Source organism: Notamacropus eugenii, chromosome 3 (genome assembly GCF_028372415.1).
Source record: "Notamacropus eugenii isolate mMacEug1 chromosome 3, mMacEug1.pri_v2, whole genome shotgun sequence".
Lineage (NCBI taxonomy): Eukaryota > Metazoa > Chordata > Mammalia > Diprotodontia > Macropodidae > Notamacropus > Notamacropus eugenii.
The window spans coordinates 170,059,194-170,086,734 of record NC_092874.1 but is presented as its reverse complement, the minus strand read 5'-3'; the positions used below and the strand labels follow the sequence as shown (position 1 = coordinate 170,086,734).

The window sequence follows — 27,541 nt, the reverse complement described above, 5'->3', positions numbered from 1 at the left end:
AAATTATGTGGTACTGGTGAAGAAACAGAGATGTAGATAAGTGGAACAAAGTAGACATATAACACACAGTGGTAAAGGATTATACTAACCTTGCATCTGACAAATGTAAAGATTTAAGTTTTGGGGACAGGAATTCATTATTTGGTAAAAATTGTTGGGAAAAAAAGAAAGCCATTTGGCAGAAATTGGGCATAGACCAATCTCTTAAACTATGTACCAAGATATAGTCAAAATGCATAAATGACCTAGTTATAAAGAGAGAGACAGAAGAACATGGAACATATTACCTATCAAACTCACGGATAGGTGAATAAACAAGAATAAATAAAGTGAACAAACAAGAGATAAGAGAGCACTGTGAGGTATAAAATGGATAATTTCAATTATATGAAACAGAAAAGAAAATAGAAAAATAAAACCAGTACAGCCAAGACTGGAAGGAAAACAAAAAATTGGGAAAAAATTTTCAAGGACAGTCTCTTAGAAAGGTCTCATTTCTCAAATATACAAAGAATTTTGTTAAATTTATAAGAATGAGTCAGTCATTCTCCAATTGATAAATGGTCAAGGGATACAAACAGGTAGTTTTTTATGAAGAAATTAAAACTATAAAGAGTCCTATGAAAAATGCTCAAATCATTACCGATGAGAGATGCAAATTAAAACAACTTGAGATATTATCATACAACTGTCAGAGTGGTTTAAATGATAAATGCTTTTCAACTGGGAAATAGCTAAAGAAGTTGTAGTGATGAAATACTGTAAGAAACAATGAGCTGGTTCATTTTAGAAAAACATGGAAAAACGTGGAAGATGTTATCCACTGCCAGAGAAAAAAATGGACAATTAGAAATATGTGCATTATGGTTTTATATATCTGCATGTGTGAATATATGTATGTATATAAATGTGTATATAGATACACACATATCAATAAAATTATATGTTCGTATTTAATTGTAGCCTTTGCTAGGGCAAGTGAGGACAGAAGGAAAAAGAATTAAACGTGCAAAAAAGAGAACAAAAGAAAACAGAGGGAAGCAAAGAAAAGCTGTGTGACTGAAAAAAAGCGCAGTATTATATAATTTTTCAGAAAAAAACCAGTCGGAAATGGGAATTTATGGCTTTATTTTGAATCTTCTCTTTATGTTCTGCTGTGTAACTGGAACTATTTTTTCCTTGCTTAGCATTTAAGTTTAAATGAATAAAAAATTAAAATAAGAAAATCAATAACTGGCACAGCTCAGGGAATTACAGTACTAAATTTAGTACATGCTTAAAAAAAAAAATTCCAGATCTGTGCAATGACATTTTTCATGAACAGTACCTTTTCCTGTTATTTGTAAATAGAAATATTCACATTTGTTGATATTTTGTCAAGTTCAAAATAAAATTTAATTTTAAAATAAAAATATTAAAAGTGTATCTGTCATATATTTAATATAGCAACCATCCACTTATCTGAAATGATCAGAGAATGAGCTATTAGGGATGGGTAATTTTCCTAATGGTGGTGGTTGTTGGAATAGAAATCTTTCTAAAGCATTCTATCTGCCTTCTTGACTTAAAATACAGAATATTAAATATGTTAAACATTTCTTGGTCAACTCAAGTTCAATTACTGTACTTACTGCACATATTATTCATTGTTCAGTAATCTTCACTGTCATAAAAGGATGTCTTCTTGAAGGACTAAAGTATACAGAGTTGTTTACGCAGTAGCAAGTAGCATCAGACTACAGTGCTATTCCAGAAGTATGTTACTAGTATTGTGCCAGAAAGTTCTTAGGGACTATCAAGTGATAAAAGACTTAGCTCACTATATTACTAAATGCACCTAAACTACTGTACCATTCAGATTTTATTCTTTTCTCACTTCTTTTTTCATTTCTCACTTTTCTCACCAGTCACAAGCTCTTTTTGCCCCCCCCCCATCCTCATCTCTGTAACTTTTGCAAAAACATTTTTCCTAGTTCTCTCTTCATATGCTTTCCCCCGCCTTTTTTATCATTTATCTCTTCTTTCTTCTCTCCAAATTTCTCTATGCTGCCATTAGTGCAGAGTAGTTTTCAGTCACTGGTAATAAATATGCTCCTTCTGTACAGTAAACCAATCATATTTATGTTGTATCATTTAGATTTTTCACCATGGACAGCATCCAAATTCTCATATTTACTTCTGGGTTTGGGGTCATTCTGTACAAAAACTTAACACTAGAAAGTGCTGCTACTATATCTGAGATAGATCAAATACTGAGTGATAAAATACCAATGACAATTACCATTCAAAGGACCAACTGTACATGTAACAAAGTAAGATTTTTTGTAATAACTGCATATTTAATAATATTAACTTCATGGCAAAATACACATCTCTATTAACAAAGTCATTTGGCAACTATGTGAACTACAGATCTGATTCATCAACAATTTATAGGTTAACAATGGAAAAGAGTTCTACTTATAAAACTGAAAATGTAAATTTTGGTGCTAAAGTAGTAATTTTTAAACCTTCTGGAAGTCTCAATTTGTGATCTCTTACTTTGAATAGCCCCGCTAGAATTCATTTTTTATTTTCTTTTCCACTTAGTCCTCTTAACATCTTACTATATTCACTACAACTTACAACCCCTGTACCTGTGCCAAGTCTTTTGTATGAATTCAGTAAATTTTACTATTAAATAAGGTCATCATTATAGTATATTTTATGATGAATATTCTGTCAGTAGCAATACAATTCTCACATTTGAAACCTGAAATTTTTGACATTTCTCTTTCATTCAACTTTTGTATACTATCAGTTATCACCATTTGTCAATTCTACTTCAATAACATCTCATATTTGTGCCGTTCTCCACTCAAATTACCAAAGACAATATAAATTACAGTAGCACTGACAATATAGTAAAGTCTGAAATAAGATCCAGCTTAAAAAGAATTCAGTTGCCCTAAATTCAATTTTGGACAATGTTAAGCATGAAAAATTGTTGTGAAATTCTTTACACCAAGTGAAATCAACAACTACAAAATGACCAGAAGCATGCTAAAACATTTTTGATAATGCCAAATTAAATACTAAGCCTAATGCAGAACAGAAACATCTTAAAGAGAGCTTCATGGTATTAACTTGGACCTTAATATTGATCTTAACAAGGAGTATTAAGAAAACCACCATGAATACTCAGGTATCTAAGGAATGACATGCATTTTTCACAACTGTCTTCAAAAAGTCACCAAAATGCATTCCTTTAACCTTTCTATTTAAAACTTCTAGCTTCCCTACTCATTTTTAAACTCTCCTTTCCTCACTTACTACTTCTAAACTTTATGAAGTATTGTAGACACAGGGAATTAAAGAAAGAAGGAAGAAGGCAGGCCAGAAATTGGTCTGGGGAAGCTAAAAATCAAAGTTTTAAATAGATTATTCTATACATTCAAATGCAAAGAGAATTCAAGTCTCTTGACGCCACACTAAGTTACTGAACAACATTCTGATATTAAATTACATAATTCTTGTTCAATTCTATAACTGAAAAAAAAAAAACCAAATGCCCAACCTTTCCATCTATTGGTTTTTTCTCTTTTTTCTAATAATATCCTAAATTCTCCCTGCATCTATATCTAATTTTACTCATCAATATCCAACTCTAACACTGTCATCATAGTAATATATAAATTTAACAATAAGTCTAAAAATCACTTTTCAACAACAGCCTCTCTCAGACCTTTAGAAAGACCACGAGAAGATCTTTTGGCATAGATCAGAAACTAATTTTCTCTCTAGTAAAGGACAGTAAATTCAAAATACCATCTTTCCTCAGTGAAGAAAAGAAAAAAAAATAATGAAGTATGGATCACTTAACCTCTGTAGGTCTTAATTTCCTTATTTTTAAAATGATAAATTATATGATCTTTCTGAATCCCAGAAATCCTAGATCTGAAGGATTTAAGAAAGAAGAGAAATAGCCCATTTATGGTTCTGAGTATATGTCTATATTTCTAAACTTTCTGAAACTGTATGGAATAAAGTTAACTTCTCTTACTTACTTACTCTTAATTGTAGGATTTCAAGAAAGATTCTGTCCAAAGAACTAATCCAAGCCCTTTATTTTATAAATATGCGTGTATGTGTTCGTCCTTTGTTGCTGAAGAAGACTGTGCCATCAGAGAAATGATGACATGACTTGCACTTGACTTTGTTTTGAGTGAGGGAGAGCTGTGCAGGTCACCAGCCTCACTTCTCCTCCAGAGCCATCTGAATCCAGTGACCAGATATTCATCAGGATGACTGGAGATGGCCCAGGATGAGGCAATTGGGGTTAAGTGACTTGCCCAAAGTCTCATAGCTAGTGAGTGTCAAGTGTCTGAGGTGAAATTTGAACTCGGGTCCTCCTGACCCCTGCACTGGTGCTTTATCCACTGCACCACCTAGCTGCCCCATATTTTATAAATAAGGAAGATAAGGAAGGACTGAAGAAATTATTCAAGGTTACAAAGCATTGAACCAGAACCAAATCCCTGAATCCCAAGCCAATTTATTATTCCATACTGTCAGTACTCAACTGTTATCAGGTTTTAATACATACAAAAAAACCTGAAAAAGAGAAAACTAGGGGTAATTTTCATTTATAGATAAAAACTTAGCCAATAAACAACTATTAATCCAAAAAAGGTTAACAATACACAGTTTTAAGTGTCAAAATCTGTTTATTATGATAGCTTACCCTCTGGTGTTGGTTTGTCCTGAGGAAGATCAGGCATATTTTCATCCAAAAGGTCTGCTAAAGACTGAGAATTTGCCAGCAATTTCTGGTAAGACATAGCAAATTCCTCATACTGCTTATGTCGATCTTCACTCAGCTCCCCTTTAGAATGTAGGATGCGTCTATGAATAAAGAATAAAATAGTTTAAAAACTTAACCAAACATGTTTGGCCAAGAATTTACATAAAGCTGAAATTTACATATAAATAAATTTTGTGACAATTTAAAACGTAGGCATAAAAATAAGGTAATTCAATCTAAAAATTAAGCTTCATATTCAAATATGACTAAAGCATTTTATCTTTAATGTGATTTCCTTAAAGAATGAAGTAAGCAATTTTATTTTTCCCCACATAATAGTAATTTTCTGTTTTCCAAGTACATGTATAGCTTTTGACATTCATTTTTATAAGATTTTGAGTTCCAAATTTTTCTCCCTCTCTCCCTTCCTTCCCCCCTCCCTAAGACAACAACCTGATACGGGTTATACATGTACAATTATGTTAAACATACTTCCACATTAGTCATACTGTGAAAGAAGAATCAGAACATAGGGGGAAAAAAACATGAGAAATTAAAAAAACACGTGAAAATAGTATGCTTCAATTTGCATTTAGACTCCAAAGTTCTTTCTCTAGATGTGAACAGCATTTTCCTATCATGAGTCGTTTGGTATTGTCTTTGATCATTATATTGCTGAGAAGAGCGAAGTCTATCAAAGTTGGTCATCATACAATATTGCTGTTATTGTGTATAGTGTTCTCCTGGTTCTGCTTGAAGTAAACTATTTTAATAATCATGGAGGATTATTTAGTTAGTCTAAGTGCAACTCCAACAATCAAGTCACAGGAAAATACTTCATTACCAAAAGAACTTAACAGTTTCATCAGAAAATTCATTTCAGAAACACAGGCTTTTAGAGGAAATCCATAGTAATTTAAATCCATAGTATCTTAAAATATTATACATCTTAATTATGCTGTAGTCAACTCTAAATTAAACCATATGTGGATTCATCACAATTGATTTTTAATAATGGTTTCCAAAAGTCATTCCTCAATGGTTAAGTAGTCAAAAGGTAAGAAGAACAAACTTCTCAAAAGAATTCTAAACTATCAACAACCCTATAAATGTTGCAAATCACTAAAAAAAATGCAAATCAAAACAACCATCATGTTTCAGTTCATGCCCAGCAAATGAGAAGAGATGAAAACAATCAATGTTGGAGGGATTATGGAAAGATAGGCATGTTGTGGATGTATGGTTGATGAAACTATGATTTGGTATAGTCACTTTGGAAAATACCTTGGAATTATACAAAGTAACTAAAATACCCATTATGAAATATAAATTCCAAGGAGGTTAATGATAAAAACAAAGTAATCATAAAGGGGGGGGGGGAGAGGAGGGAGGATATAAGTATAAACTATGTTAGAAGGTACTGTCCTATGCACATTATGAATATTATTTCATTTAATCCTCACAACAAGCCTGGGAGGTAGGAGCTGCTATTGTCCCCATTTTACAGTTAAGGAAACTGAGACAACTGACATTAAGTGACTTACCCAAGGTCTGAGTAAGCTAGTAAGTGTCTAGCTAGGAAGTGTTTGAGCCTGGATCAGAATTTAAGTCTTCCTGATTTCAGTTCTAGCACTTTTATCTACCTCAGCACCTTGCTTCCTTTGACAGCAATTTTTGTGGTAGCAAACTAGAAACAACATAGATGTCCACTGACTGGGGAATCCTTGAACAAATTTACGAATATATTTGTGCTGTTAGAAGTGACAAAGGGGATAATTTCAGAAAAAAGACTAGGAAAACTTAAATGAAATGATACAAAGAGAAGTAGGCAGTTAAAAAGTATTTCTAAGCACTTAAAATATGCCAGACACTATACTAATGGCAGATCCAAATGAACAATTTATTCAAAAACTACATGGTAAAAACAACTCTGAAAACCTTAAAAATTCTAATCATTGCAAAGGGCAACCACAATTTCTGAGGACCAATGATGAAACATATGCTACCTACCACCTAGGAGAAGCCTCTAGGTGGTGCAGTGGATAGAGTGCCAGGTACTTAATAAATGTTGATTAATTGATTTAATTGGTGCTAGGAAGACGAGTTCAAATTTGGCCTCAGACACTCTGCAGCTGTGTAACCCTAGGCAAGTCACTTGATTTCTGCCTACTTCAAATTTCCTCAACCATAAAAAGGAGATATTAATAATACCTTTTGCTCAGTTGTTGTAAGATGAGATAACATGAGATAATATTCGTAAAGCATACATGCTTGTTTCCTTCCTTCCTCTTGACTGAAAGGTGGCAAACTCAGAGTACAGATTGAGACTTTTAAAAAATACATATGGTTAATGCAAGAACTTATTTTGCTTGACTGATTGTTATTGCATTTTTTTTTCTTTTTCTCCAACAGGGGAAAAGAGGTAGAAGGGAAAGAAAATAGATCTTTGTTAAATAAAAAATAAAATATTTTTTAAAAAATAAAAACATAAAAAAGAAAGATGTAGCAAAATTGCAAAAAACAAGAATGGCCCCAAAGAAGAGATCTGGGAAGACACTTTTTCCATCCTATATACTTTGCAGAAGTAAGTGTTCCAAAGGTGTGGAAATGTTTCAAATTTTTTTAGATGTATTAATCGTCTTAATGTTTTTTTACTTTTTTTTTTTCAAAAAAAAAATATTATATGGGATAGTTCTCTGGGAAAGGAAGAAAAAGGGATACAGAAGGAAATTTAGACACCATAAAACCAAAAGATATCAATAAAAATCATTTAAAAAAATATTACATGGCTTTCTCATCCTCTAAAGCCCTATTTTCATATTTCATTGTGGCATGAAAGCAACCTTAAATTCTCAAAGAATATGCCAGTAAACACAACTTCTAGCAGCTAGATAGCTCAGTAGAGAGCACTGGGCCTGGAGTCAGGAAAAACTAAATTCAACCCTCAGACACTACCAGCTATGTGATCTTGGGCAAGTGATTTAAGTTCTCTTTGCCTCAGTTTCCACAGCACCTACCTCTCAGAGTTGTTATGAGGATCAAATGAGATAATATTTGTGAAGTGCTTAGCACAGTGAGTACATAATAAGTGCTATATAAACTGTAGCTATTATTATTATCATATACTAAGGTGGTAAGGCTTCAAATAAGGGCTAGGTGACAGATGGACAGTCCTTCAGGACCCTGACTATATTAATTCAGAAAGGCTCATCCCCAAAATGGTCACAATGATAAACAGCTAGGCCACAGCAACTTTAAAAGATCAAGAGACATTCAGAAAGTTTGCAATTTCTACAAGAATATCCACACCAATTAAAATAAAAATCATTTAAATTTCTATCTTCCCAAAGCTACAATCCAGCACAATCCTGAGATACTAATGTAATCATTACTTTGTGTGAGTTCAAGCAATACAAATTTTAATAAGCAATACAAAAGAAAATTCTTCCAAAAGAGTCATATAATACTCTTTATGTCTGCCACATGAGTAAGAGTGGTTAAGACTTGCCTATGACTGAACCTAATTGCAGATATCTAAGGGTGCTATGTGATGTCTGCGACCAAAATGGAAATCTAATCAAGAAAAAAAGTAAATTATGTTTCATAACTGAGCATTTTCAAAAGTAATATGCTTTTAAAGTGTTTAATGATGCTTACTACTGGGAGTTTTCAAAATGGTCTCAATAAAGTTTTCAATTTCCTTTTATTCTCAAACCTAGGTTACTATGGTTAACTATGAATTATAATCTTACCAGATAAAGAGTTTACTCACAGTATGATTTCTGTTATTCAACTATACATATTTACTAACTTGTTACCTTCCTAAGCCACCCAAAATTTTACCCAATACTGTCTGAATATTTAAATAAGAGTCATGACATTTTAACACAAAATACTTGTTTTTTGTTTGTACATAAAATGTGTGACAGAACTCATCTTTTGCCTAGGAGTTAATCCTTAAACCCATAGAAGATCCCACCACTAAGCACATATCCCAAAGCAGTCAATGATAAAAGGGGCATCACATATAGCAAAATATTTACATTACTTTGTAGTGGCAAGCAACCGGGGAAAAAGTCTATTTAATAGAAATGACTAAGTGAACATAACAGAGTATTAATGTACTATAAGAAATGACAAATATAATATACATAAGTATAGGAAGACTCACATGAACAACTACAAAGTCAAACCAGGAAAGCAGGAAAAGTTTACAACAAGGTAAATGGAAAGAACAAAAAAATGGAACTGGATCCGACATGATTATAATGACCAAGCATGGCACCAGAAAAGAGATATGAGAAGGCAGCACCCCCTGCTGTTTTGCATAGGTTAGGGACTATAGGCATAGAACATTAGCCTTTTTCAATGTATTGGTTAAATTCACTGAATTGGGATTTTTTTTATCTTTCTTTTTTAACTCTATAATCAAAGACTGCTCCTTGAGAAGGGGAGTAAATAAGAGATACTTCAGGAAATACAGGTGATATAAAAATAACTTTAAAAAAATCTTCTACCTTCTAATTTGAAAAAAATATATTTTCAGTAATCCCAGAAATTTTTATTTATTGATAAAATTAATATAGTTTATTTTTAATATGCTGATACACAATTGTCCTATAGACTACTTAGAAAATTCCCAATATCTCTTAAATTTCCATTAGAATTTTGGTTGGAACACTACAAGGAGTCAAACAAACCAGGATATAAAACTGTAATGGAATTCTATTTCACCTATGTAGGTGGACTTGTATGAAATTACACAAGACAGAACCAAATTAACAATATACATAATAATTATAGTAACAAAATAAAATACTAGAAAATAGAATTCCAATTAACTGAGATGATCAGTTTTGGTCTTGGAAACATGTTGAAATATATTTTCTTCTCTCGGTAGAAAGAAGGGCTAGAGGTACAGAATACTGCATGCTCAATCAGATGGGTTGTTTTGTTCATTTTGCTTAACTCTTTGTTACAAAGGAGGGAATCAATTAAAGACAGTGACTAAAAAAGCAGTGATCAAAAAAAAGGAATTAGCAAACGTGTCAAATTATAATAACCTGCAAGTTTCATTTTTTCAACAAGTTCTCACATTTGTGTTTTATGAAGGAATATAATAGGCACATTCAGTTTGAAAGGATATACTCTATTTGCTGGGTATTTAGGTATGAACAGAAACAAGATGCCCCCAGATTTATTAAAATAATTAAAATTAACACTTTAGATAAAAATGAAGTTCTTTTAACAGCAGTCTGACTTCTTGTTTTTAATATTTACTCAGCCTTTTGCATTTAATAGATTAAAGCTAGTTTTCTATATATTTAGGTATCTTACACATATTTTCCAGAACTCAGCTCTCCCATGAATTAAAATCCAGAAGCAAACTAAACTTCAAAAGCAACCACTTTAAAGCACCCCCTTACCCATAGTCAGTTAAAATCTAATATGCTCAGTCCTCAGAGTAAGTGGGGTATTTTATTTTTTAAATGCACTTTTAACACTTTACAATGAACATTTGATAAAGTACGCCATAACAGAGAACTTGAGAAGCAAGAAGAATTGGAAAAATTATCTCAAGGAAGCTTTCCCATTTATTTAATAAACATTTTCATGGTGCCCACTAAGTACTTAACACTTTTGTGATGGGGGTGTATAAGTAATAGGTCTTTTATTTTTTATTAATGAAACAGTTAATTAAACTATAAATATTCAATGCCTTTGAATTGCTATGGCCTTAAGTTAAAATTCATTTAATTTTACTAAGCATTTGATTCTAAAATGCATGTGTAAAACTCATTGCCCATCTGAATGATTTGTTACAGAGGAGGAAGAGACAAATTAAATGTAAACAGAGCATACTGACAAAAGGGGCAAGTATGCTCTTTCAGAGGCAACATGAAATCAGGTAAAGAGCACAGGACTTAGGAGTACACACGTTCAAATTCCTGATGTTTCTTGCTACCTATGAGACTTTAGACAAGTCACTTATTCTCTTTGTACCTCGGTTTCCTCACCTGTAAAATAAAGCCTCTCAAAATACCTTTCAGTTATAAATAGAAATTTTTAGAGAATGCCAAGGCAACATGTACTTAAAGTACAATGGAAGTCAATTTCAATCTAAAAACAAATTACATTTTCACTTTAATTACAACCTTTTCAGGACTATATATAATATATAAAGCAATATCATACTGTATTGGTACCATTTCATTTGATGGGTAATAAAAAGCAAAATTAATTGATTATTGTTAAATATATATGTATATGTACATATATATAAAGCACCCTTATGATACAGTATGCTCACTGTTAGATTTCCTTCCAATTCTAAGAGACTATGACTACATTCATTAGTATAATCTCTGCACAGATCACAATCCTTGTATAATATAACCAAGTATTAATGAGTTTACATACCCAAAGAAATGCATCCCCTTACAGATTCTGGTAACTAAACCTCTCCAAACTCAGCTAGCTTGGTTTGCCTGTAACAGCTATCAGCAGATCTGTATATGAAGCCTGTCTAGAGTTACAGGATCTGACAGAGTTTAATCTTCATTGGTACAACCTTCAAGACTGTGGCATTTCCATAACTTAACAAGGCATCAGTTTAGGACTTCATTGAAGCAACTTTTATAATCTGAGGGGGAAAAGAAGGCAGCATGTGTCAGGCAAGCCAAACCACTGCCTAGATCACCAACTCCTCTCAGATTCCAGGAGAGATATCCCAAGACCATGAGCCTAAGAGCACTGAGAATACAGTCTCATTCTCCACTCCCACCTACCAGGCCACATACACAGGAGCAATTCTTGTGGAGAAGGGACCTTCTATTCCTACTACCACTAATATCCTCAACAGGCAGATAAACACAAGAGCCCTGGAAGAAGTTACTTTTCTAAGAGACTGATCAACTTGTCCAGTCACACAGGTATCCAGAATGTGAAACAAGTTTCTCTAAATAGTCTGACTTTTCTAACTGTATACTTAGTACAGTTTTGCACACAGTAAACATTAAATAAATGCTTTTTCATTCAACAGGAAAGACTGGGACCCTATATTTTAAAGGGTTGGAAAATAAGCAATGGCAACATTGAAAAAGAAGTTGTGGAAAACAAGGAAGATAACTAAAAATCTTTAAAACTGCATGATAACTTAAATATAGCAGAGTGATTCTCACCTCTCTCTAGTAGAAAACCTCCTGGCTAAAATAAATAATATAGTCCCTATCTCTTAAATATATATTACAAAGATAATTCTACCCAGAATGACAGCTTTATTTTATTCTTCTATTTGATCTACTTTGGCCTAATAAGGCTTCATATTTATTAAGTAACAGTTTGTAGCAAATCCTTTATGGAACTTTTTAAAAGGTTAAGTAATGACACTGATGGGCTTCATGAATGACCTTTGACTCCATCAGACTAACAGATATAATAACCAATAAAATTTAAAAGTTAAGCTTTAAGAGTGGGTATGGCTGCAAAAATAGTCACCCCATGGCCAGTCTTATGCTAAGTCTCTGTAACTAGAACAGGCCCCAGAAAATACATACACAGAAAATAGATACACAAACACCACCAGGTCAATATTTCAAGCTTTTCCAGCTGCTGGAGCTATAGGACATTGGCATATCCTATAACCCAGAGTCATATCATCACAGTATAAGGCATCAGAGTAGACTTTGGTGAAAATAAAACATGTAAAAAAATAACAGAAAGATTAAAACAGACTTGTTTTAAGAGAAAGCCAATTTGTGGCATAAAGCAAAAAAAAAAGGGGGGTGGAAATTTACAGAATTTAAGAATTTTAGTTCTTAATGAAGCTAAAAATATGAAATGGTAGTCTATGCCAAGATTGCATTATTTTGGTCTTTGATTAGACAAACTTTTATAACAAGAAAACCCTGGCAAGAAAACAGAAAATTCATTTTACTTGTGACCTTGTACAGTCAGACAAATCAGCACAATACAGACCAATATTCTGAAGGAATCAGGCAGTAGATCAAGAAAATCTATTGCTTTTAGTTTTCCCTTTATTCATTTCCCCAGAAATATGTTTTAGAAATATAAGAATATGTTTTATCTCTATTTTAATTTGACTATAGGAATACACAAATGCCTTCCTCTAGCAGCATAGTAGTAAGCAAAGTACAGTACTGATGTTTTGTCTGAACAAAATGAGAAAGTATCATAGCAATGTATTAAAACTGTTCACTTTAAATCTTAATGTATTACAGCAGAAATTATTTCAAAGATTCTCTTTTCAATAACTTCCAAAAAGTTTTTAATATGCTCTCCTGACATCTTCTTAAACACAAATATTTTACAATTATTATTTATGTGAATTAAATGTGTTAACACAACAATATTTCTGTCCATATGGGGATTAAAATCTCCCCATATTCCAACTACTCAAATAACAAAATACATTTAGGCTTACTATATGTGCTGAAGATATGAGATGAAAGAATTATTATCTAGAATTATCTACATAAGAGAACAAAAGTCTTTCTGCTTAGAAATGACATTTTTAAAAAACAGATTTCCAAAAAAGTGAAAATTGTGTCCATGGCCTGACACTATATTCAACTCTTATTACTGCAAATGATAGTTACACCAGCATTCTGACCCAGTCTACAATATAGCCCCAGATCTGAAGTTAACATCAAAGATACGAAGTGGAAGACAGATTCAAGTGTCATTCCAAGGGCTATCTAATCTAATGGTGTTATGATTCTTACCTCTTCCAAACTACCCATGTGAATGAAGTAACCAAAAATATTACACATATGATGAAACATGAACTGGATGACAGTACTATTAGGTGAATATTTACATGGTTCAATAGTCAAGGAACATTAATGTCAATATAAAGTTGTCTCTGGTCAAGTGTCACAAGGATTTGTCCTTGGACCTATCCAGTTTACTACTTTTTATCAATGACTTGGATACAATCATAGAAAGTATAATTACAAAATCTCCAAGTTTCACAGAACTAGAAAGGTGAGTTAATACAGTGGAAAGAAAACAGAGATTTAAAGTTAACTCTACAGGACAATGCATTAAATTAAAATCAACAATATTATATTTAGCAAGGATTTGTGTAGAATACTACACTTAGTTACAAAAAAGTCAATTACACACCAAATTCAAAGTATAAGAGACCTAGATTGGTCACATGAAAAAAAGTTTTTATTTTTGACTCTTTAATGACTTAATGAGTAAAGAGCTTCAGTTCATGCAATCAGATACATTAATCCAGAAACCAGAAGAAAGAGGTACAGGGTAAAATAGCAGTCTGCACCAATCAGCAGACATCTGGAATACTGTATTGAGCTCCAAGCAAATTTTAATGAATGGCACTGTGAAAGGGGGGAAGGGAAGGAAAGAGAGAGAAAGCAACCAGTATGATAAGGGGTCAAAAACCATGTCCTGTGAAAAACGGGAAATATTTGGCCTAAAAGAGAAGACACAAGAAGGCATAAGAGCAGTCTTCAAAAAACTAAAAGGACTGTTAGCCTGACAAAGGATGAAATTTGTTCTGGGACATGCCAGAAAACAAATATCTATGTAGTTATCCAATAATGGACTGGGTTGTTGTGCTATTACATATAGTAAGCTCTATGTCACTGGAGTTATATAAGCAGAAGTTAAATCACTATTTACTTCCAAAATGGGTGGGAATGATGAGGATGACCTCTAGGTTGCTTCTACCCTACATTATATTATACCAGTTGTAGCAATTCTATTTCCCCAAATTAATATCATATGCCAATAGAAAAGGATATTAAAAAATTTAGAAGCAAGCACATCCAACCAGAACAGAGCAATAATTCGTACACGCCTGTTCGATATATGTGGGTAATTTATATACTTATACCATCTTAAAATTTAAGCTCCCAGAAAATAAGAATTTCTTTCAATAATGCTCTAAATGGCAACATAGTATTTTTGAAGCATTCTGTCAGCACTCAAAACCCAACTGTCAGCACTCAAAACCCAATGAGAACCTTTTCCAAAAATAAATATCAGTTCTCATGTGGCATAGGGTCTTTCGTGTGCCTCTATATACAGCTATAACAAATATTATTCAACTGCATTTTAGTGAACTGCAGATATGTAAATGGCATGGTGGATAGTGTTAGACTTAGTTTAAATCTTCCCTCAAAGTCTCTCTAGTTGTGTGACTCTGGGCAAATCACTTAACTTCTCTGGGTGACTCTTGTGTAAAATAGGGATAATAATAGAACATATCTCACAGGGCTTTTGTGAGGATCAAATGAGATCACCTACATAAAGGGCTTTACAGACCTTAAATACTATATAAATGCTAGAACACTTTTTTATTCTTAGGACCAACCACAGTCTCCTGCATATAGAAGACACTTAATAATGTGTCAAATTGAATTTATTCATTATTAAAAATCAATTATGTGGCCCCACTTTTTTTCTACTTTTTAATATGAAAATATGCACTTAGGTTCAAAATAATACAAAATGCAGGCTCTGATTAAAAACTAATGAAATATACCAATTATCTCTGATACGGATTTGATATCCAAAACATATAGGCAATTGACAGAAATATAGAAGACAAAAAGCCATTCTCTGACAGATAAAGGATATTAACAAGCAGTTCTCAGAGATTTGCAAACTATTTTACAACTATATGAAAGAAGACTCCAAATCACTAATAGTATCATAACCAATAAATTAGCAATTATTACAAAGACAGGAATAGTCAATGTTGTCAAGATTGCAGAAAGACAGGCACATTAATGCACTGTTGGCAGACCAGTGAATTAGTCTAACGACTGGGAAAAGCAATTTGGAAAGCAAATAAAGTGACTAAAAATGTCCATAACCTTATATTATACCCAGAAATTCCATTGCTAGATGTTTATCTCAAAGAGTAAGTGATAAAAACAATGTTACCAAATATACCAAAATATTTATAGCATCACTTTTTTTGTAATAGCAAAGAACTGGAAACAAAGTTCATTAATTGGAGAAATGGCTAATTAAGCTGTCATACATGAACATAGTGGAATGTTCTATACTGTATATATATGAATATAATGGAAGATTCCCATAAACTCATGCAAAATGAAGTAGGCAGAACCAGACAAATAAAAGACAATGACTACAACAACATAAATGGAAAGAATAACAACAATCAAAACTCATTGCTGTACAACTATAAATACCACGCTTGACCCCAGAGAGGAAAAGGCACCTTACAAAGGATAAGGTCTACAGCTGAACATGCACATTATGTCATACTTTTTTGAAATCCATTAGTTTGGCTAAACTGTTTTTTCCCTCTTTTTCGTTCTTTGCTATATGAGGTGGCCCTCTGGGAAGGGAGTGAAGGAGACAGAATGGGAAATGTAGGTCATACAAAAACAAAGGATATCAATAAAAATTTTTGAAAACTAGTTAAATCTAAAATATGACAACTATTAAGTCACCCAACAAAAAAGTACTTAGTACTATAAAATCTGTACATGCATTTTTAGATTCTCTTTCAAAATTTACAAAAGCCCTGGATGTTCAAAGGCAATGGCTCACAGGATCATAGATCAAAGCTAGAAGAGACTTTCAGAGGACCACTAAGTCAAACATCTTCTTTTCAGATATGAGACAAATGAGGCCCTAGGAAGTTAAGTGATTTGCTAAAGTCATACAAGTAGTAGAGGTAGGATTTGAACTCTGGTCCTATGCTATTAAATTGGTTGAAGCCTTATTTCTGAAAATACCTTGAATTTCCTCTAGCAAATACAGACAGAGCCCATAATTTTCATTTCTCTCCACTCTCTCCCATTTGCAGTCCTTTTCTCATTAAAAACACTCATTTATATCTCATGTTGGTTCAGTGGCCTCCCCAGTCTATCCAAAGGGCCACTTACAACCACAATTTCTTCTACTATAAACAATGATGAGGACAGGAAAGGGTCCTCTTCCTTCAACAACACCTGACTATAACTGCATGACACTCTCCTGTTCATTGATAACTTCTTTATTGCCTCTCTGCCCTCCCACCAAAAAATTAATTACTGCAGCTACACTGCCCACAGGTTGTTGTTAATTGTTGGCTTGTTAATCTTTTATAATTCTAGGTGTTAATGCAATGTTAAAAATTTGATGTTTGGACCCAAATTGAAGACTTTCCTGTACATATCAGAAGGTTAAATACTATATCCCATCAGTTGTCCAGAATATACTCCCCAGGGATTTGGGAGGGGCTCCTCGAATACATTTTTTTACATAGCTGCCTACAAGTAATTTGCTTAGCAAATTAAAGAATCTTTCAAATCAATGTCAAAGTATTGAGTCCAAAATTCATAAACCCTAACTACCTTTTTCAGTAAACAATTCTTTTCTGATTCTACTCTAGATTCCTTTATATCATGCCCGCATCTGATACTGATATGGATACTCCTAAATAGAAATAATGAAAGTAAATTTACTGTATCAAGTGCAGTTAGAAAAAGGAAAAGGCTATACAAAGAAGAGTAGAGTAAATAAGTAACAGTTAAAGTAACAGTGAACGAAATGCTATTTCCAAATTTAAATGAGATTCAAAACTAAATAGAAATGGAAAAAAATAAGGCATAAATTAAAAACCACAATATTCGTCAGACTCTAAAACAAATGAAATCTCCTACAGTTTTATATTCAAACATGAGTTCTTAAAAATACGACATACTGAAAATTTCCTGGTATTTTAAGGAATCACCTGCAATCAGCCCTTTTCCATAAGTTTTTTTCAGTGGCATCGTGATTTAATATTTAAGTATGTGATCCAATATAAATTCTCAACTCCTGAGAAACATTTGAAAATCACCTGTTTTGTCTCTCAATATTCTGTAGCTCCCTGTGGTCCCTTTTCAGGTGTTTGGTCAAAGACGTAAAGTATTCTTTTAACAGGTTCTGGAAAGGCTGTTGCTTCTCTGGGCTGATTATTTCACTAGGAGGAAAACTTAAGTTAAACTTCTCTGCAGCACCTTTCACTTTTCTTGGTACCAATCCAGCAATATCATCCCCACAATGCCGGCAAAAGCTAATCACCACAGACACATGAGTGTGGGATTCACGGTCAGCATTAATAATGTTTTTCAGCTGTTCATAGATTAAGGACAGACCTTCTTTGTCAGTGAAAATCCCCACTATGGTCAATTCTGCAATGAAACGCAAGTCAGTTCTTAGTTTGGTAATGTTAGGTGTTTTCTCCTCTTTTCTTGCTTCAAAATGTTTTTTCCAAACCTGAAGCAGAGATGGGGCAAAGTCAGCATAGCGCTGATGAAAGAGAGAGCACAAGTGCACGGCACAGTTCACATCAGAAATTTTGAGCTTAGCTTCCACAATAGAAGCAACAGCTTCTGCAATGTATTTGCTTAAATTGAGGCCATTAAAATCATGGGACAAGGAGTCTCTCTGTTGCTCCGTAATAGTTTTCAATTTCTTGACAAAAGCTGTATTTTTCTTCAAACTTGAGTCCAATCTGCTAAAGAAATTCTCCTCTGGTCGGCTGTCTGGTGCATTTTGGTTTTTGCTTCGGAGTTCCTTCCTTGCTTGATGTCGTTCCCATGCTTCCTGATGAAGCTGATGGGATTCTTCTTTCTCTCTACACAAAAACAAAACAAATAATATCTTGTGTTTGAGTGAGTCATTTATAAATCGTACATCATAAAAACAGCACTCGTAATTCAAGCCCAGAAGCTAAAGCAGAAATTACTGAACTAAAATGGTCGTATGAGCTTTATTTAAGGCACTTGCATTAATGCTGGCATTCTTTCCAAAAATGTAAATGTTAACTTTTACTATTTTGAATATTTTGAGAATTGTCTTATGTGATCAAATGAAGAATATATTCATTTTACCTGCTGATAGCACTAATTTTAGGTGATAAGGCACTGTAAAGAACCAAATTAAATTCAAAATGATCTTAAGTTGGGAAAGTAGATAGTTAAAGCCAAATGAAATATAATAGAGACAATTAAAGGATAAAATATCTCTGAAGGAAAATTCTTGGCTTCAAGGGTTGCACTAGATAACCTTCAAGGTTCCTTTAACCTATAATCCTATGACTAGGTTTATTAAAAATAATGGACAAGACCATTTTCCTCCCCAAACTCCTACTTCAATGCCTCCTCATGGCATAGTTAGGTAATCCTCGGTTCCTAAAGGTTATGCAAGCAAAGTACAAGATCTGTCAAATGAGGATTAATAGTGTTTGAAAAAAATCCACACAATCTTCAATAAAATAGATAAAACAAAGGATTCACAAGCTAAATTTAAGCCAACAATATAATACTATAGGCAAAAAGTAACAAACTAAAAAGATGAATCAATAAAAATGTAGAAACTACACATCCTTTATTACACAGTGGTCAAGTGTTTAAAGTAACCTGATTGATTTGAAATGCCCAAAATCTGAAAGCAGACTGAAAATCTGGAAAGGAACCACAGTATGGCAAGAGAAATTATTAAAGGTCCTACCATACTACCACAGGTTAATGAACTACATATAAATGGCCTCTATCAGAAGCAGTACAATGGAAAGAGGAGCATACCTGGGTTGGAAGTCTAAGATCTACTATTTACTACCTGCATGATCTCAAGACTCAGTTTCTTCAATTATAAAATAAGGAGTCTGGACCACAGGACCGCAGTCTTTCCAGATGTAAATCCTATGATCAAGTAATACCCTTAGAAGTGAAACAGCATAAGGCAACATATCCCTTGTTAAATGCATAATTTTTAAAATCTGCTTTTCACATGAGTTGAAGATATTTATATTCCACTCCCAAGGAAGTTTTTGAAAAAGTAGATATGTGCCATTAATGATACAAAGAAAACTGAAATAAAAATTCAGGAAACCCTTGGGACTCAAGGTTTTGAATATTCTTAGACCAACTACTGCTGCTTTGGGTCCAGAAGATATCCTGCTTATTAAAGAAAGGTGCTAAGATATGTTCACAAAAAGTGCTAAGTTTTCTGCTCAAAAAAGGTTCTAAAGGTTTCTATTTGATAGAATTAGAAAAAAATAAAAAAACAGTGGAAAATGAACTGCTTTACAAAGCGTGCAGTTGTCTCCAATAATTTTTCCTAATACTTGTTTATATTCAGAGATCTCTATAACTTGTAACCCGGAAGCTTCTGATACTACTACCTTTCCCTACCAACTAGATAATCTCTCCTCCTTAATCCTTAAAAGATGCCAATTCTCTTAAATCCTCTTGCCCATTTAACTCCTTTATTTCTCTTTCTGGCTATTCATCTCCTCCTCACCATTTATAGTAGGGGCTCCCCCAATTCTGTCTTTGGGCCTATTCTCCATATACTCCCAGTAATCCCACTCATTTCCATGGCTTCAAACATCACCCCTCCAAGTGCCTACTGCACATCTTTACCTAGATGTTTCACTTGTAATTCAAATTCAACAGGTCTAAAGCCATGTTCACCTTTTTCTTTAAACCAGTTCGTCCAGCTGACTTCATGATTTCTGTAGGTGTTGACACTATTCATAGTCTTTCTTTTGGTAACCTCAAAGTAAACTCTTGACTTTTCCCTCCTTCCTTGTCCCTAAAATGCACTGAAATACTGATTCCAACTCCTACTACCAACCTCTCCTTCTCTAATTCCACAGTCATGAATCCAGTTCAGAGTCTTCAATTCTTTTCTATTGGTCTGATTAGAATAGTTTCCTAAATGCTCTTTCTACTTCTATCCACCTTCATACCATTGGTTAAGGTAACATTTGTTAAGCATAGATCTGGTCATCTCATTGACCTGTTCAAGAATCCACAGGGCTCCCTACTGCCTACTAGTTTAATTTCCTTTTCCTGACATGCAATGACCTTTGCAACTTCAACCCACTCTAATTTTCCAGGGTTATCTTACATTACTTCACTTTAGGCATGCTATACTCCAGCCAAATGAGTTAACTCTGCCCCATCAAACACTGACTGTAGTGTTGTGTTTGTGCCCACTTCCCATCTTTGATCTCCCACCTGGTAACAAACTTTTCACTAACAATTCCTATATCAATTCCATTTCAAAACTAATACTCACATGACTATTGGTATCACAACTACCTAGACTCAGACCCCTATTATAAGCTCCTTGAGAGCAGGGACCATTACAGTATATGAACCTGGAACCTAGCAGAAGTTTCCTAGATGTTTGCTTTACTGATTTCACCAATTTTGAAATTATTTATTTTAATCAGAAAAAAAGGTGTCATATCACTTCAATAAACTGTGAGTTTTGCTTTACCTTACTTACTGCCTTATACAAAACACTACTCACTCAATGTATTTTTGGAATATATTAACTAAACAGATTCACGCTTAAGAACAGATTAAGAATTGATGCTTTGCCAAATATGACCCCAACTCAAAAGATTAAGTCAAAACTTAATCTTAAGAAAATATTTTAATTTTAATTTTTTTAAACCTTTCTTATTGCCTCAAAAAGAAAATTAGAAAAATATCTGGGAACACAAGCATTATATTTCTATGGTCCATTGACCTCTATGGTGCCTAGCTGCTCTGAATCTCTGATTCTATGCAGACATTTAACAAGACACTCCTTACTTCAGTTGAGCAGCTGCTTCTTCTTGCTGACGTTTCTCCCGCTCTTCTTGCTTCTTTCTCTCTTCCTCTTCGAGCTTCTTCCTTTCTTCCTCTTCTCGTCTCTTTAATTCTTCCTCAGCTTTTACCTTCTCTTCCTCTTTTTTCTTCCGCTCCTTGTCCTCCTTTTTTCGTTTGTCTTCCTCCAATTTTTTCTTCTTATCTTCAGGCACTTTAACTACATCTCTCTTGGTAGTAAGTTTGACATCATCTTTTGTTTTTTCCCTGCTATTTACTGGTCGCCTTTCACTGCACTCCTTTTCTTTGTTATTTAATAAAGATTCTTTTTCTTCCATACTTGCTGGCTTTTTACGCTCAGCTGGCATTATGTTATCCAGGACAATCTGCAAAAATAAAAGACCATCAGTACTTTAAGTCTGTTATTTTCCTTAGCAATTTGTAGTATGCCTTTATTTCCTAAAAAGGAATTACATCTTGACAGACTGTTAAAATCAAATATTACTCAATTTGTTTAAACCAAAGTACAAGTTACTGTGATAATTTTTAGCCTTTCTATCACTAACATTTTTACATGCCTTTCAAAATTTTAAAATATCTTCCTTCATGCAAATATTTCATAAACCTTTTCAAAGGTACCTTGCACAATATTCCTCAGAAGCATGTTATACCTCCAGGAAAGAAAGTATAGATGGTTTGTCCAGAATTATATGGAAACATGAAAAGACTATAAGATTCCCACCTTTTACTTCACTGATGTAATCAACAGATCATATTAACTAGTACAAGAAAAACTGATCTGAGTAAAATATTAAAACCAAATTTCTCCAAGAATCACAATAAAGAACCATTTCATGAGATAGAATAATTTTTTTCAGTTGATACTCTACACCAATGGGTCTTAACCTATGGTCTATGAACTTGTTTTATGTTTTTTTTTTTTAATTTTGATAACTATTTCAATGTAACTCGTTTTTCTTCGCAATTCAACATTTTTTATGCATTTAAAAACATTATTGAGAAAGTATCCAAAACAACAACAAAAAAATGTTAAGAAGGAAAAAGGTGAGGAGGTTGAAATGACTATAAAGTGAAGGCAAAAAATCTAACCATAAGATATATTTATAACATTGAGAGGCAGCTTGATATAACAGATAAAGAGATTGCCTTAGAGTAAGAAAAAACAAGGAAGACCTCAGGAAACTCTAGGTTTGAGATGTGTCTAGAACAAATAATGGCTATGTGACCACAGGCAACTAAATCTTTCAGTGCCCAGACAACCATTTCTTCAAAGTGAAAACCAAATTCAGGTGCTTTTTTTTTTTTTTTTTTACACACAGGAAAAAAATGCCAAGATGTATTTAAGGAAGAGTAAGATTACAAATTTTCTTAAAATGTGCCTTAAAAGTTGCACATGGAATTTTCAAAGTGTTTTAAAATTCAGATTGAACAAGGAATAATGCAAAATATTTATCAAACAAAATATTTTTAATAAATGTTTATAACATTAATTGCAACTTCATCATGTTCTTCATCAATTACTTCAGCTATTGAGGGCCACAAGGTAAATGTTGATACCATATGCCAGATATATTTGTTTCCCATGCTCCTTTCTGACTCTTTCCTTTTCCTTCCAATTTTCTTGGTCTGTGTAGCCTAGCAGAATTAAGTCCTCTTAGATCTAAATCATAATTTAGCGTCTAGTTTTTTAATTCCTTTAAATACAGATGCACAGAAGTAAATGTAACATTTAAATATCTGCAAATGCAGTTACCAATTCTTATAATTCCAGCAAATAACAGTTTTAACAGGGAATTTTAATAAATGCCTCTAACACACTGCCCTAAAAGCATACAGTAATATTCAGGGTACTAACATCAGACTGAGAGTTAAGTTCTGAACATGGTTCCTAACTTTATAATAAATGTAACTCAATATTGCTTGCTTCAATAAAATGTACTTAGCAAATGACACCTGGGTTTAAGATTGAACTAGAGAATACAACATTTAAGAGTTGCATTTTGTTCACATTAAAGTATTTTTAAAATATCATTATTTCTACCCTATTCAAACAATTTGAAATACTCTCTTCCTTTTGGATAGATCCCTTGTGAAATATTTAGAGAAGGACAAAGCAACAATTGGAGGAGTAAGAAGATATTTGACATTGCACTCACACAATCTACAGATTATAGATCAATTACTACTTTGAAACAAATAGCAATGTCAACACAGAATTTAGTGTTTATTAATTCTAATTTTGCACCCTAACAGATGCTACTTAATTTCTGTTTGGAGATGAGCAAGGGACAGAGATATTAAAAATTTAGCACATTAAGTTACAAAGATTAAATCTAAAGGTTATTTTTCTTCTTAAAAAAATAATAAAGTATATCAATTACAAATCAGTTTCAAAAATAAAATCTATCAGTGACATTTATAAAGACAAATCGTTCATGCTTTAATAGCCTTGCAAACTATATGCACATTTGTACAGTATTAGAAAAAGAAGTAATCTTTAACCTTAAAAACATGGAACCAACCCCATCTATCTACGTCTGAGAAAGACACCACTCCCCATTTGTCTTACCCTATTAGAATACAAGCTACTGAAGGCCAAAGACTAATTTGCTTTTTGTGTGTGTGTGTGTGTGTGTGTGTGTGCGCGCACGCGCATATATACATACGTACACACACATATATCTTCAGGGCTTAGCACAGTGGTTGGCACATAACCATTTAATATATAATAATAATATTTATAATTTAATTAATTTGGTAGCATGATTTAATAATATTTAGTAAACATTTTTTCACTTACTTGTCCTAGTACTAAAAGTTAATATTTAAAATGAGTCATTAGCAAATTTACCTACTACAAAAAGTTCAGATAAAAGCTCAATTATCTATATAAACGAGATGGTGGACAGAAATTTTTAAGCACAATAAAAGTTTAATCAAACTTTTATTTTAACTGGAAGGGATCTTGGAAATCAACTTGTCAAACTCCTTCAATTTTAGCCCAGGAGATAAGAGACCCAGGGAAGTTAAAAGATGACTAAAGCCAGTTAAAGGTGCAGTACCAGAACTAAAACCTAAGTCGCCTGACTTCCCATCCAATGCTCTTCCCACTATACTAATTTATCTCCCATATTTAGAAAGTCAAGTGAAAAAAAACCCACTTGATCCAAACCAAGTGTTGCTTTAACATTTTAGCTTAAAAAAAAAATTCACCCATATACTACATTACTTTCCATATATTGCTGAAATTATTCTAAGATTCTGTAATTCACTACTTAGATCAGGTAAAAATGCTAGAAAAGTTTACAATAAGTATTAAAAATAACTGAAGAAAAATGTTAAATCCTTTTACTGAAGCAGCAGAATGATCATGAAAATAGAACTGCATTGTCTGAGAGCTCTCCATTCACAAAGGCAGTTCAGAACAGTGGAAAGAAATTTGGAGTTGGGACCTGGGTTCAATTTCTGCCTCTGCTTCTAGTACTTGTGAGAATTCATATAGCTCTTGGGGACCCAGTTTCCTTAAAAAGGGTTGAATTAAATGACTGTTCTATCTCTAAATCTATGATACAGGTACCAGTATTATTCAGGTACCACTACTATTATCCATGTCACCCAAAAATGTCTTTGGTACCTGGTTTCTAATAAAGTATTTGAAAAGGCAGGTTTTCCACTTGTGAGAAGACAGCCTAAAGTAATGGAAAAAGCATTGGTCTGAAAAATCAGAGGACCTGGTTCAACTCCCAGCTCAGAGATACTTACTAGCTAGTTATGTGACCCTGGGCAATGTCTTTAACCTTTCTGTGCCTGGGTTTCCTCATCTGTAAAATGGAGATAATAATTCTTACATGAGGAAAGTACTTCAAAACCTTCAAGTGCAGGATCAAAGTGAGCTATTACCAACTGTGGACAGGGAAGTCTTGAAACATACGTATTAATTAACATTTGGAAGTTATTACTTTGCTAGCATTCACTCAATAGCACAAAGCACCTCACTACCTACTTCCCTAGAAGGAACAAAGAAAATATGATAGATATCATTTTCCTTTTGAGAACTGGATTACAGGTTAAAATATAAAATTAGTGCTCTAAGAATACTCTTTAGAAGTCACTGAGAGAATATTGGTTTACCTTTGTTCCCAAGTTTTCACCTTCTTCTAGTCTAAGGGTAGTATTTGTACACAAGCCCAACAAATCTGCTTCCTGCCAATAATTTCTATACGTTAAAGAATAACAGCAGTCACAAGAGTTTATTTAAAAGGGGTTGATTGTGTGTGTGTGTGCGCGTGCAAGTGTCACCCATGCTAGTGCAATGTAAAGGTCTTTAAGTTCCCCCCAAACTTCGACACTTAACAAGACTAGAACAAAGTCCCAGCCGATAAAAAGAAGGGGGAGTCTCTCAGACTCGCTTTCGATTCTCGAGTTATTCCGCAGAGCCCACTTTTCCCTCGTAGGCCAAGGAGGGCGAAGACGCTCCAAGATAAAGGCGGTCCATGGGGAGTCCTGCAGTGACAGACCTTCCTAAGAGCACACGTCTCGCGGAGGCCCTCGGGAGGGCAGGGGGTCTCCCCAGGTCAGCCCAAATGGCACCTGCACGGGCCCCCGCACGCCCCGACGCGGCTGTCCCCCAGCCCGCTCCCGGCTCCCGCGCCTTCTCCCTCGTCCTTGGGCCAGGCTTAGCCCCGGCAAACTTTGTTCTCTTTTCCCACTCTCCTCCAACACCTCGCTTCACTCGTGGCCCAGGACACGGGCACCTCCACCTGCTCACACACCCGCCGCACACCTCATGCCCACCCCGGCACCGAGACGGCTCGAAGCACTCCCGTCCCCCAACAACCCCCCCCAAAGAAAACCGAAAATCGCCCCTCCGCTCTGCCCCTTCCACGCCCCCCAACTCCCTCGGACCTCTCCACCTCCAGCCCTCGGCCCGGCCCAGGCTCCGAGGGGCGCGCACCCCCTCCTTCCCCTCCTCCGGTGGGCGGGGGCCGGCGGAGGGCGAGCCCGTCGCCTCCGTCCCTTCCGCGGTCCCCACAGAGAGCTAAGGTATGGGGGGTGGGGGGAGGCGCCTTCTTCGTGTCCCTCCCCCCCCCCCCCCCCGCCTGCCCGCCCCAGGGAGCTGGGAGGGCAGGTTTCCCTCCCTCTAGCCCCCGCCTCCTGCCTCCAGGGCTGAGGGCGAATGTAGAGAGGGAAAAGGTTCCGTCCCCAGTACTCACCTCTCGCCTGTTGTCAACATCAGCCCCGCGTTTCCCAGCACCAACTCTACCGCTCCGGCTCTCCTCTCTCCCCTCCCCCCCTCACCTATCTCCCCGACGAGGACCCGCCTTCCCCTCGGCTCCCCCTCCCTCCCCCCGCCCGCTGGCCCTCCCGCCCGCCACTCACCAACGCGGACCCGAACTGCGGGTGGGGGCGGGGCGGAGGGAGGTGGCAGGAAGAAGCTGTCCTCGCGATTGCCTGAACGAAAGTCTCCCGGCCCTCCAGCTTGCGGGTGGTTACCCACCACCCGCTCCTTGGTTCCTAGATGGCGACCTTCAGGTTCTCTACGGAAATCCGAACCACCCCATCCTGACAAGTTCAGGTTGCTGCCTGGGAAGGGTCGAGAGAGAGACAAGTGGGATTTTCAGACAGGCGATGTCCAGGACAACCTCCTCCACCTCTCTCCACCCACTACCACCTCCTCAACCCGGGGCCCCAGCAAAGGAAAGGAGGAGCGTTCTGACGGCTGAGAGACAGGAAGTGGGTTGGTCACCAGGAAAGGGAGAGCAGGAAAGACAAGTACGCAGGCGCAGCCTCACCTAAGGAGGGGGTGAGAACTGGGACATGAGGCCCTGGGTGGGAGGAGTCAAAAGCAACTACGGGACAACGTTGGGGACAAAGTTGAAGATAGTTTGATAGGAACTTAAGGGTTAAGGTTTGAAAAGAAAAAAGTTTAGTGACGGTAGGAGGAGAAGAAAGATCTGGGCTTTGGGAAGGGAGTTACTCATTGGAACATAGGAGATATTGTAACAGATTTAGCTCCCTAAGGATTCGAAGGGAAAGGGGCGGCGAAAATAAACAAAGGAATTTTTAAATCTTCGCCCAAAAATCCTCCACTCTCCCAAATAGGAGGAGTGTCAGTACCCACGCCATTCTTGGAAAGAAC

The 27,541-nt window shown here is 35.1% G+C and overlaps 1 protein-coding gene across 9 annotated transcripts in view; it reads right to left on the bottom strand.

The window, feature by feature from the left end:
• Positions 1 to 27,177, bottom strand: part of UPF2 (UPF2 regulator of nonsense mediated mRNA decay) — a 196,899-nt gene extending 169,722 nt beyond the window's left edge. For 4 of the 9 annotated variants that reach the window (XM_072653332.1, XM_072653325.1, XM_072653334.1 and 1 more), the window contains exons 1-4: positions 26,616 to 26,783; positions 21,388 to 21,767; positions 17,634 to 18,413; positions 4,724 to 4,884 (exon numbers count right to left, since the gene is read on the bottom strand). In XM_072653332.1, the coding sequence (XP_072509433.1) occupies positions 4,724 to 4,884; positions 17,634 to 18,413; positions 21,388 to 21,749 (1,303 nt within the window). In that variant the 5' untranslated portion in view covers positions 21,750 to 21,767; positions 26,616 to 26,783. Of the gene's footprint in view, positions 1 to 4,723; positions 4,885 to 17,633; positions 18,414 to 21,387; positions 21,768 to 25,164; positions 25,224 to 26,307; positions 26,490 to 26,615 lie in introns of those variants that run through there. The other 5 variants (XM_072653327.1, XM_072653326.1, XM_072653329.1 and 2 more) reach the window with 5 other exon arrangements.
• Positions 27,178 to 27,541: the final 364 nt, after the last annotated feature.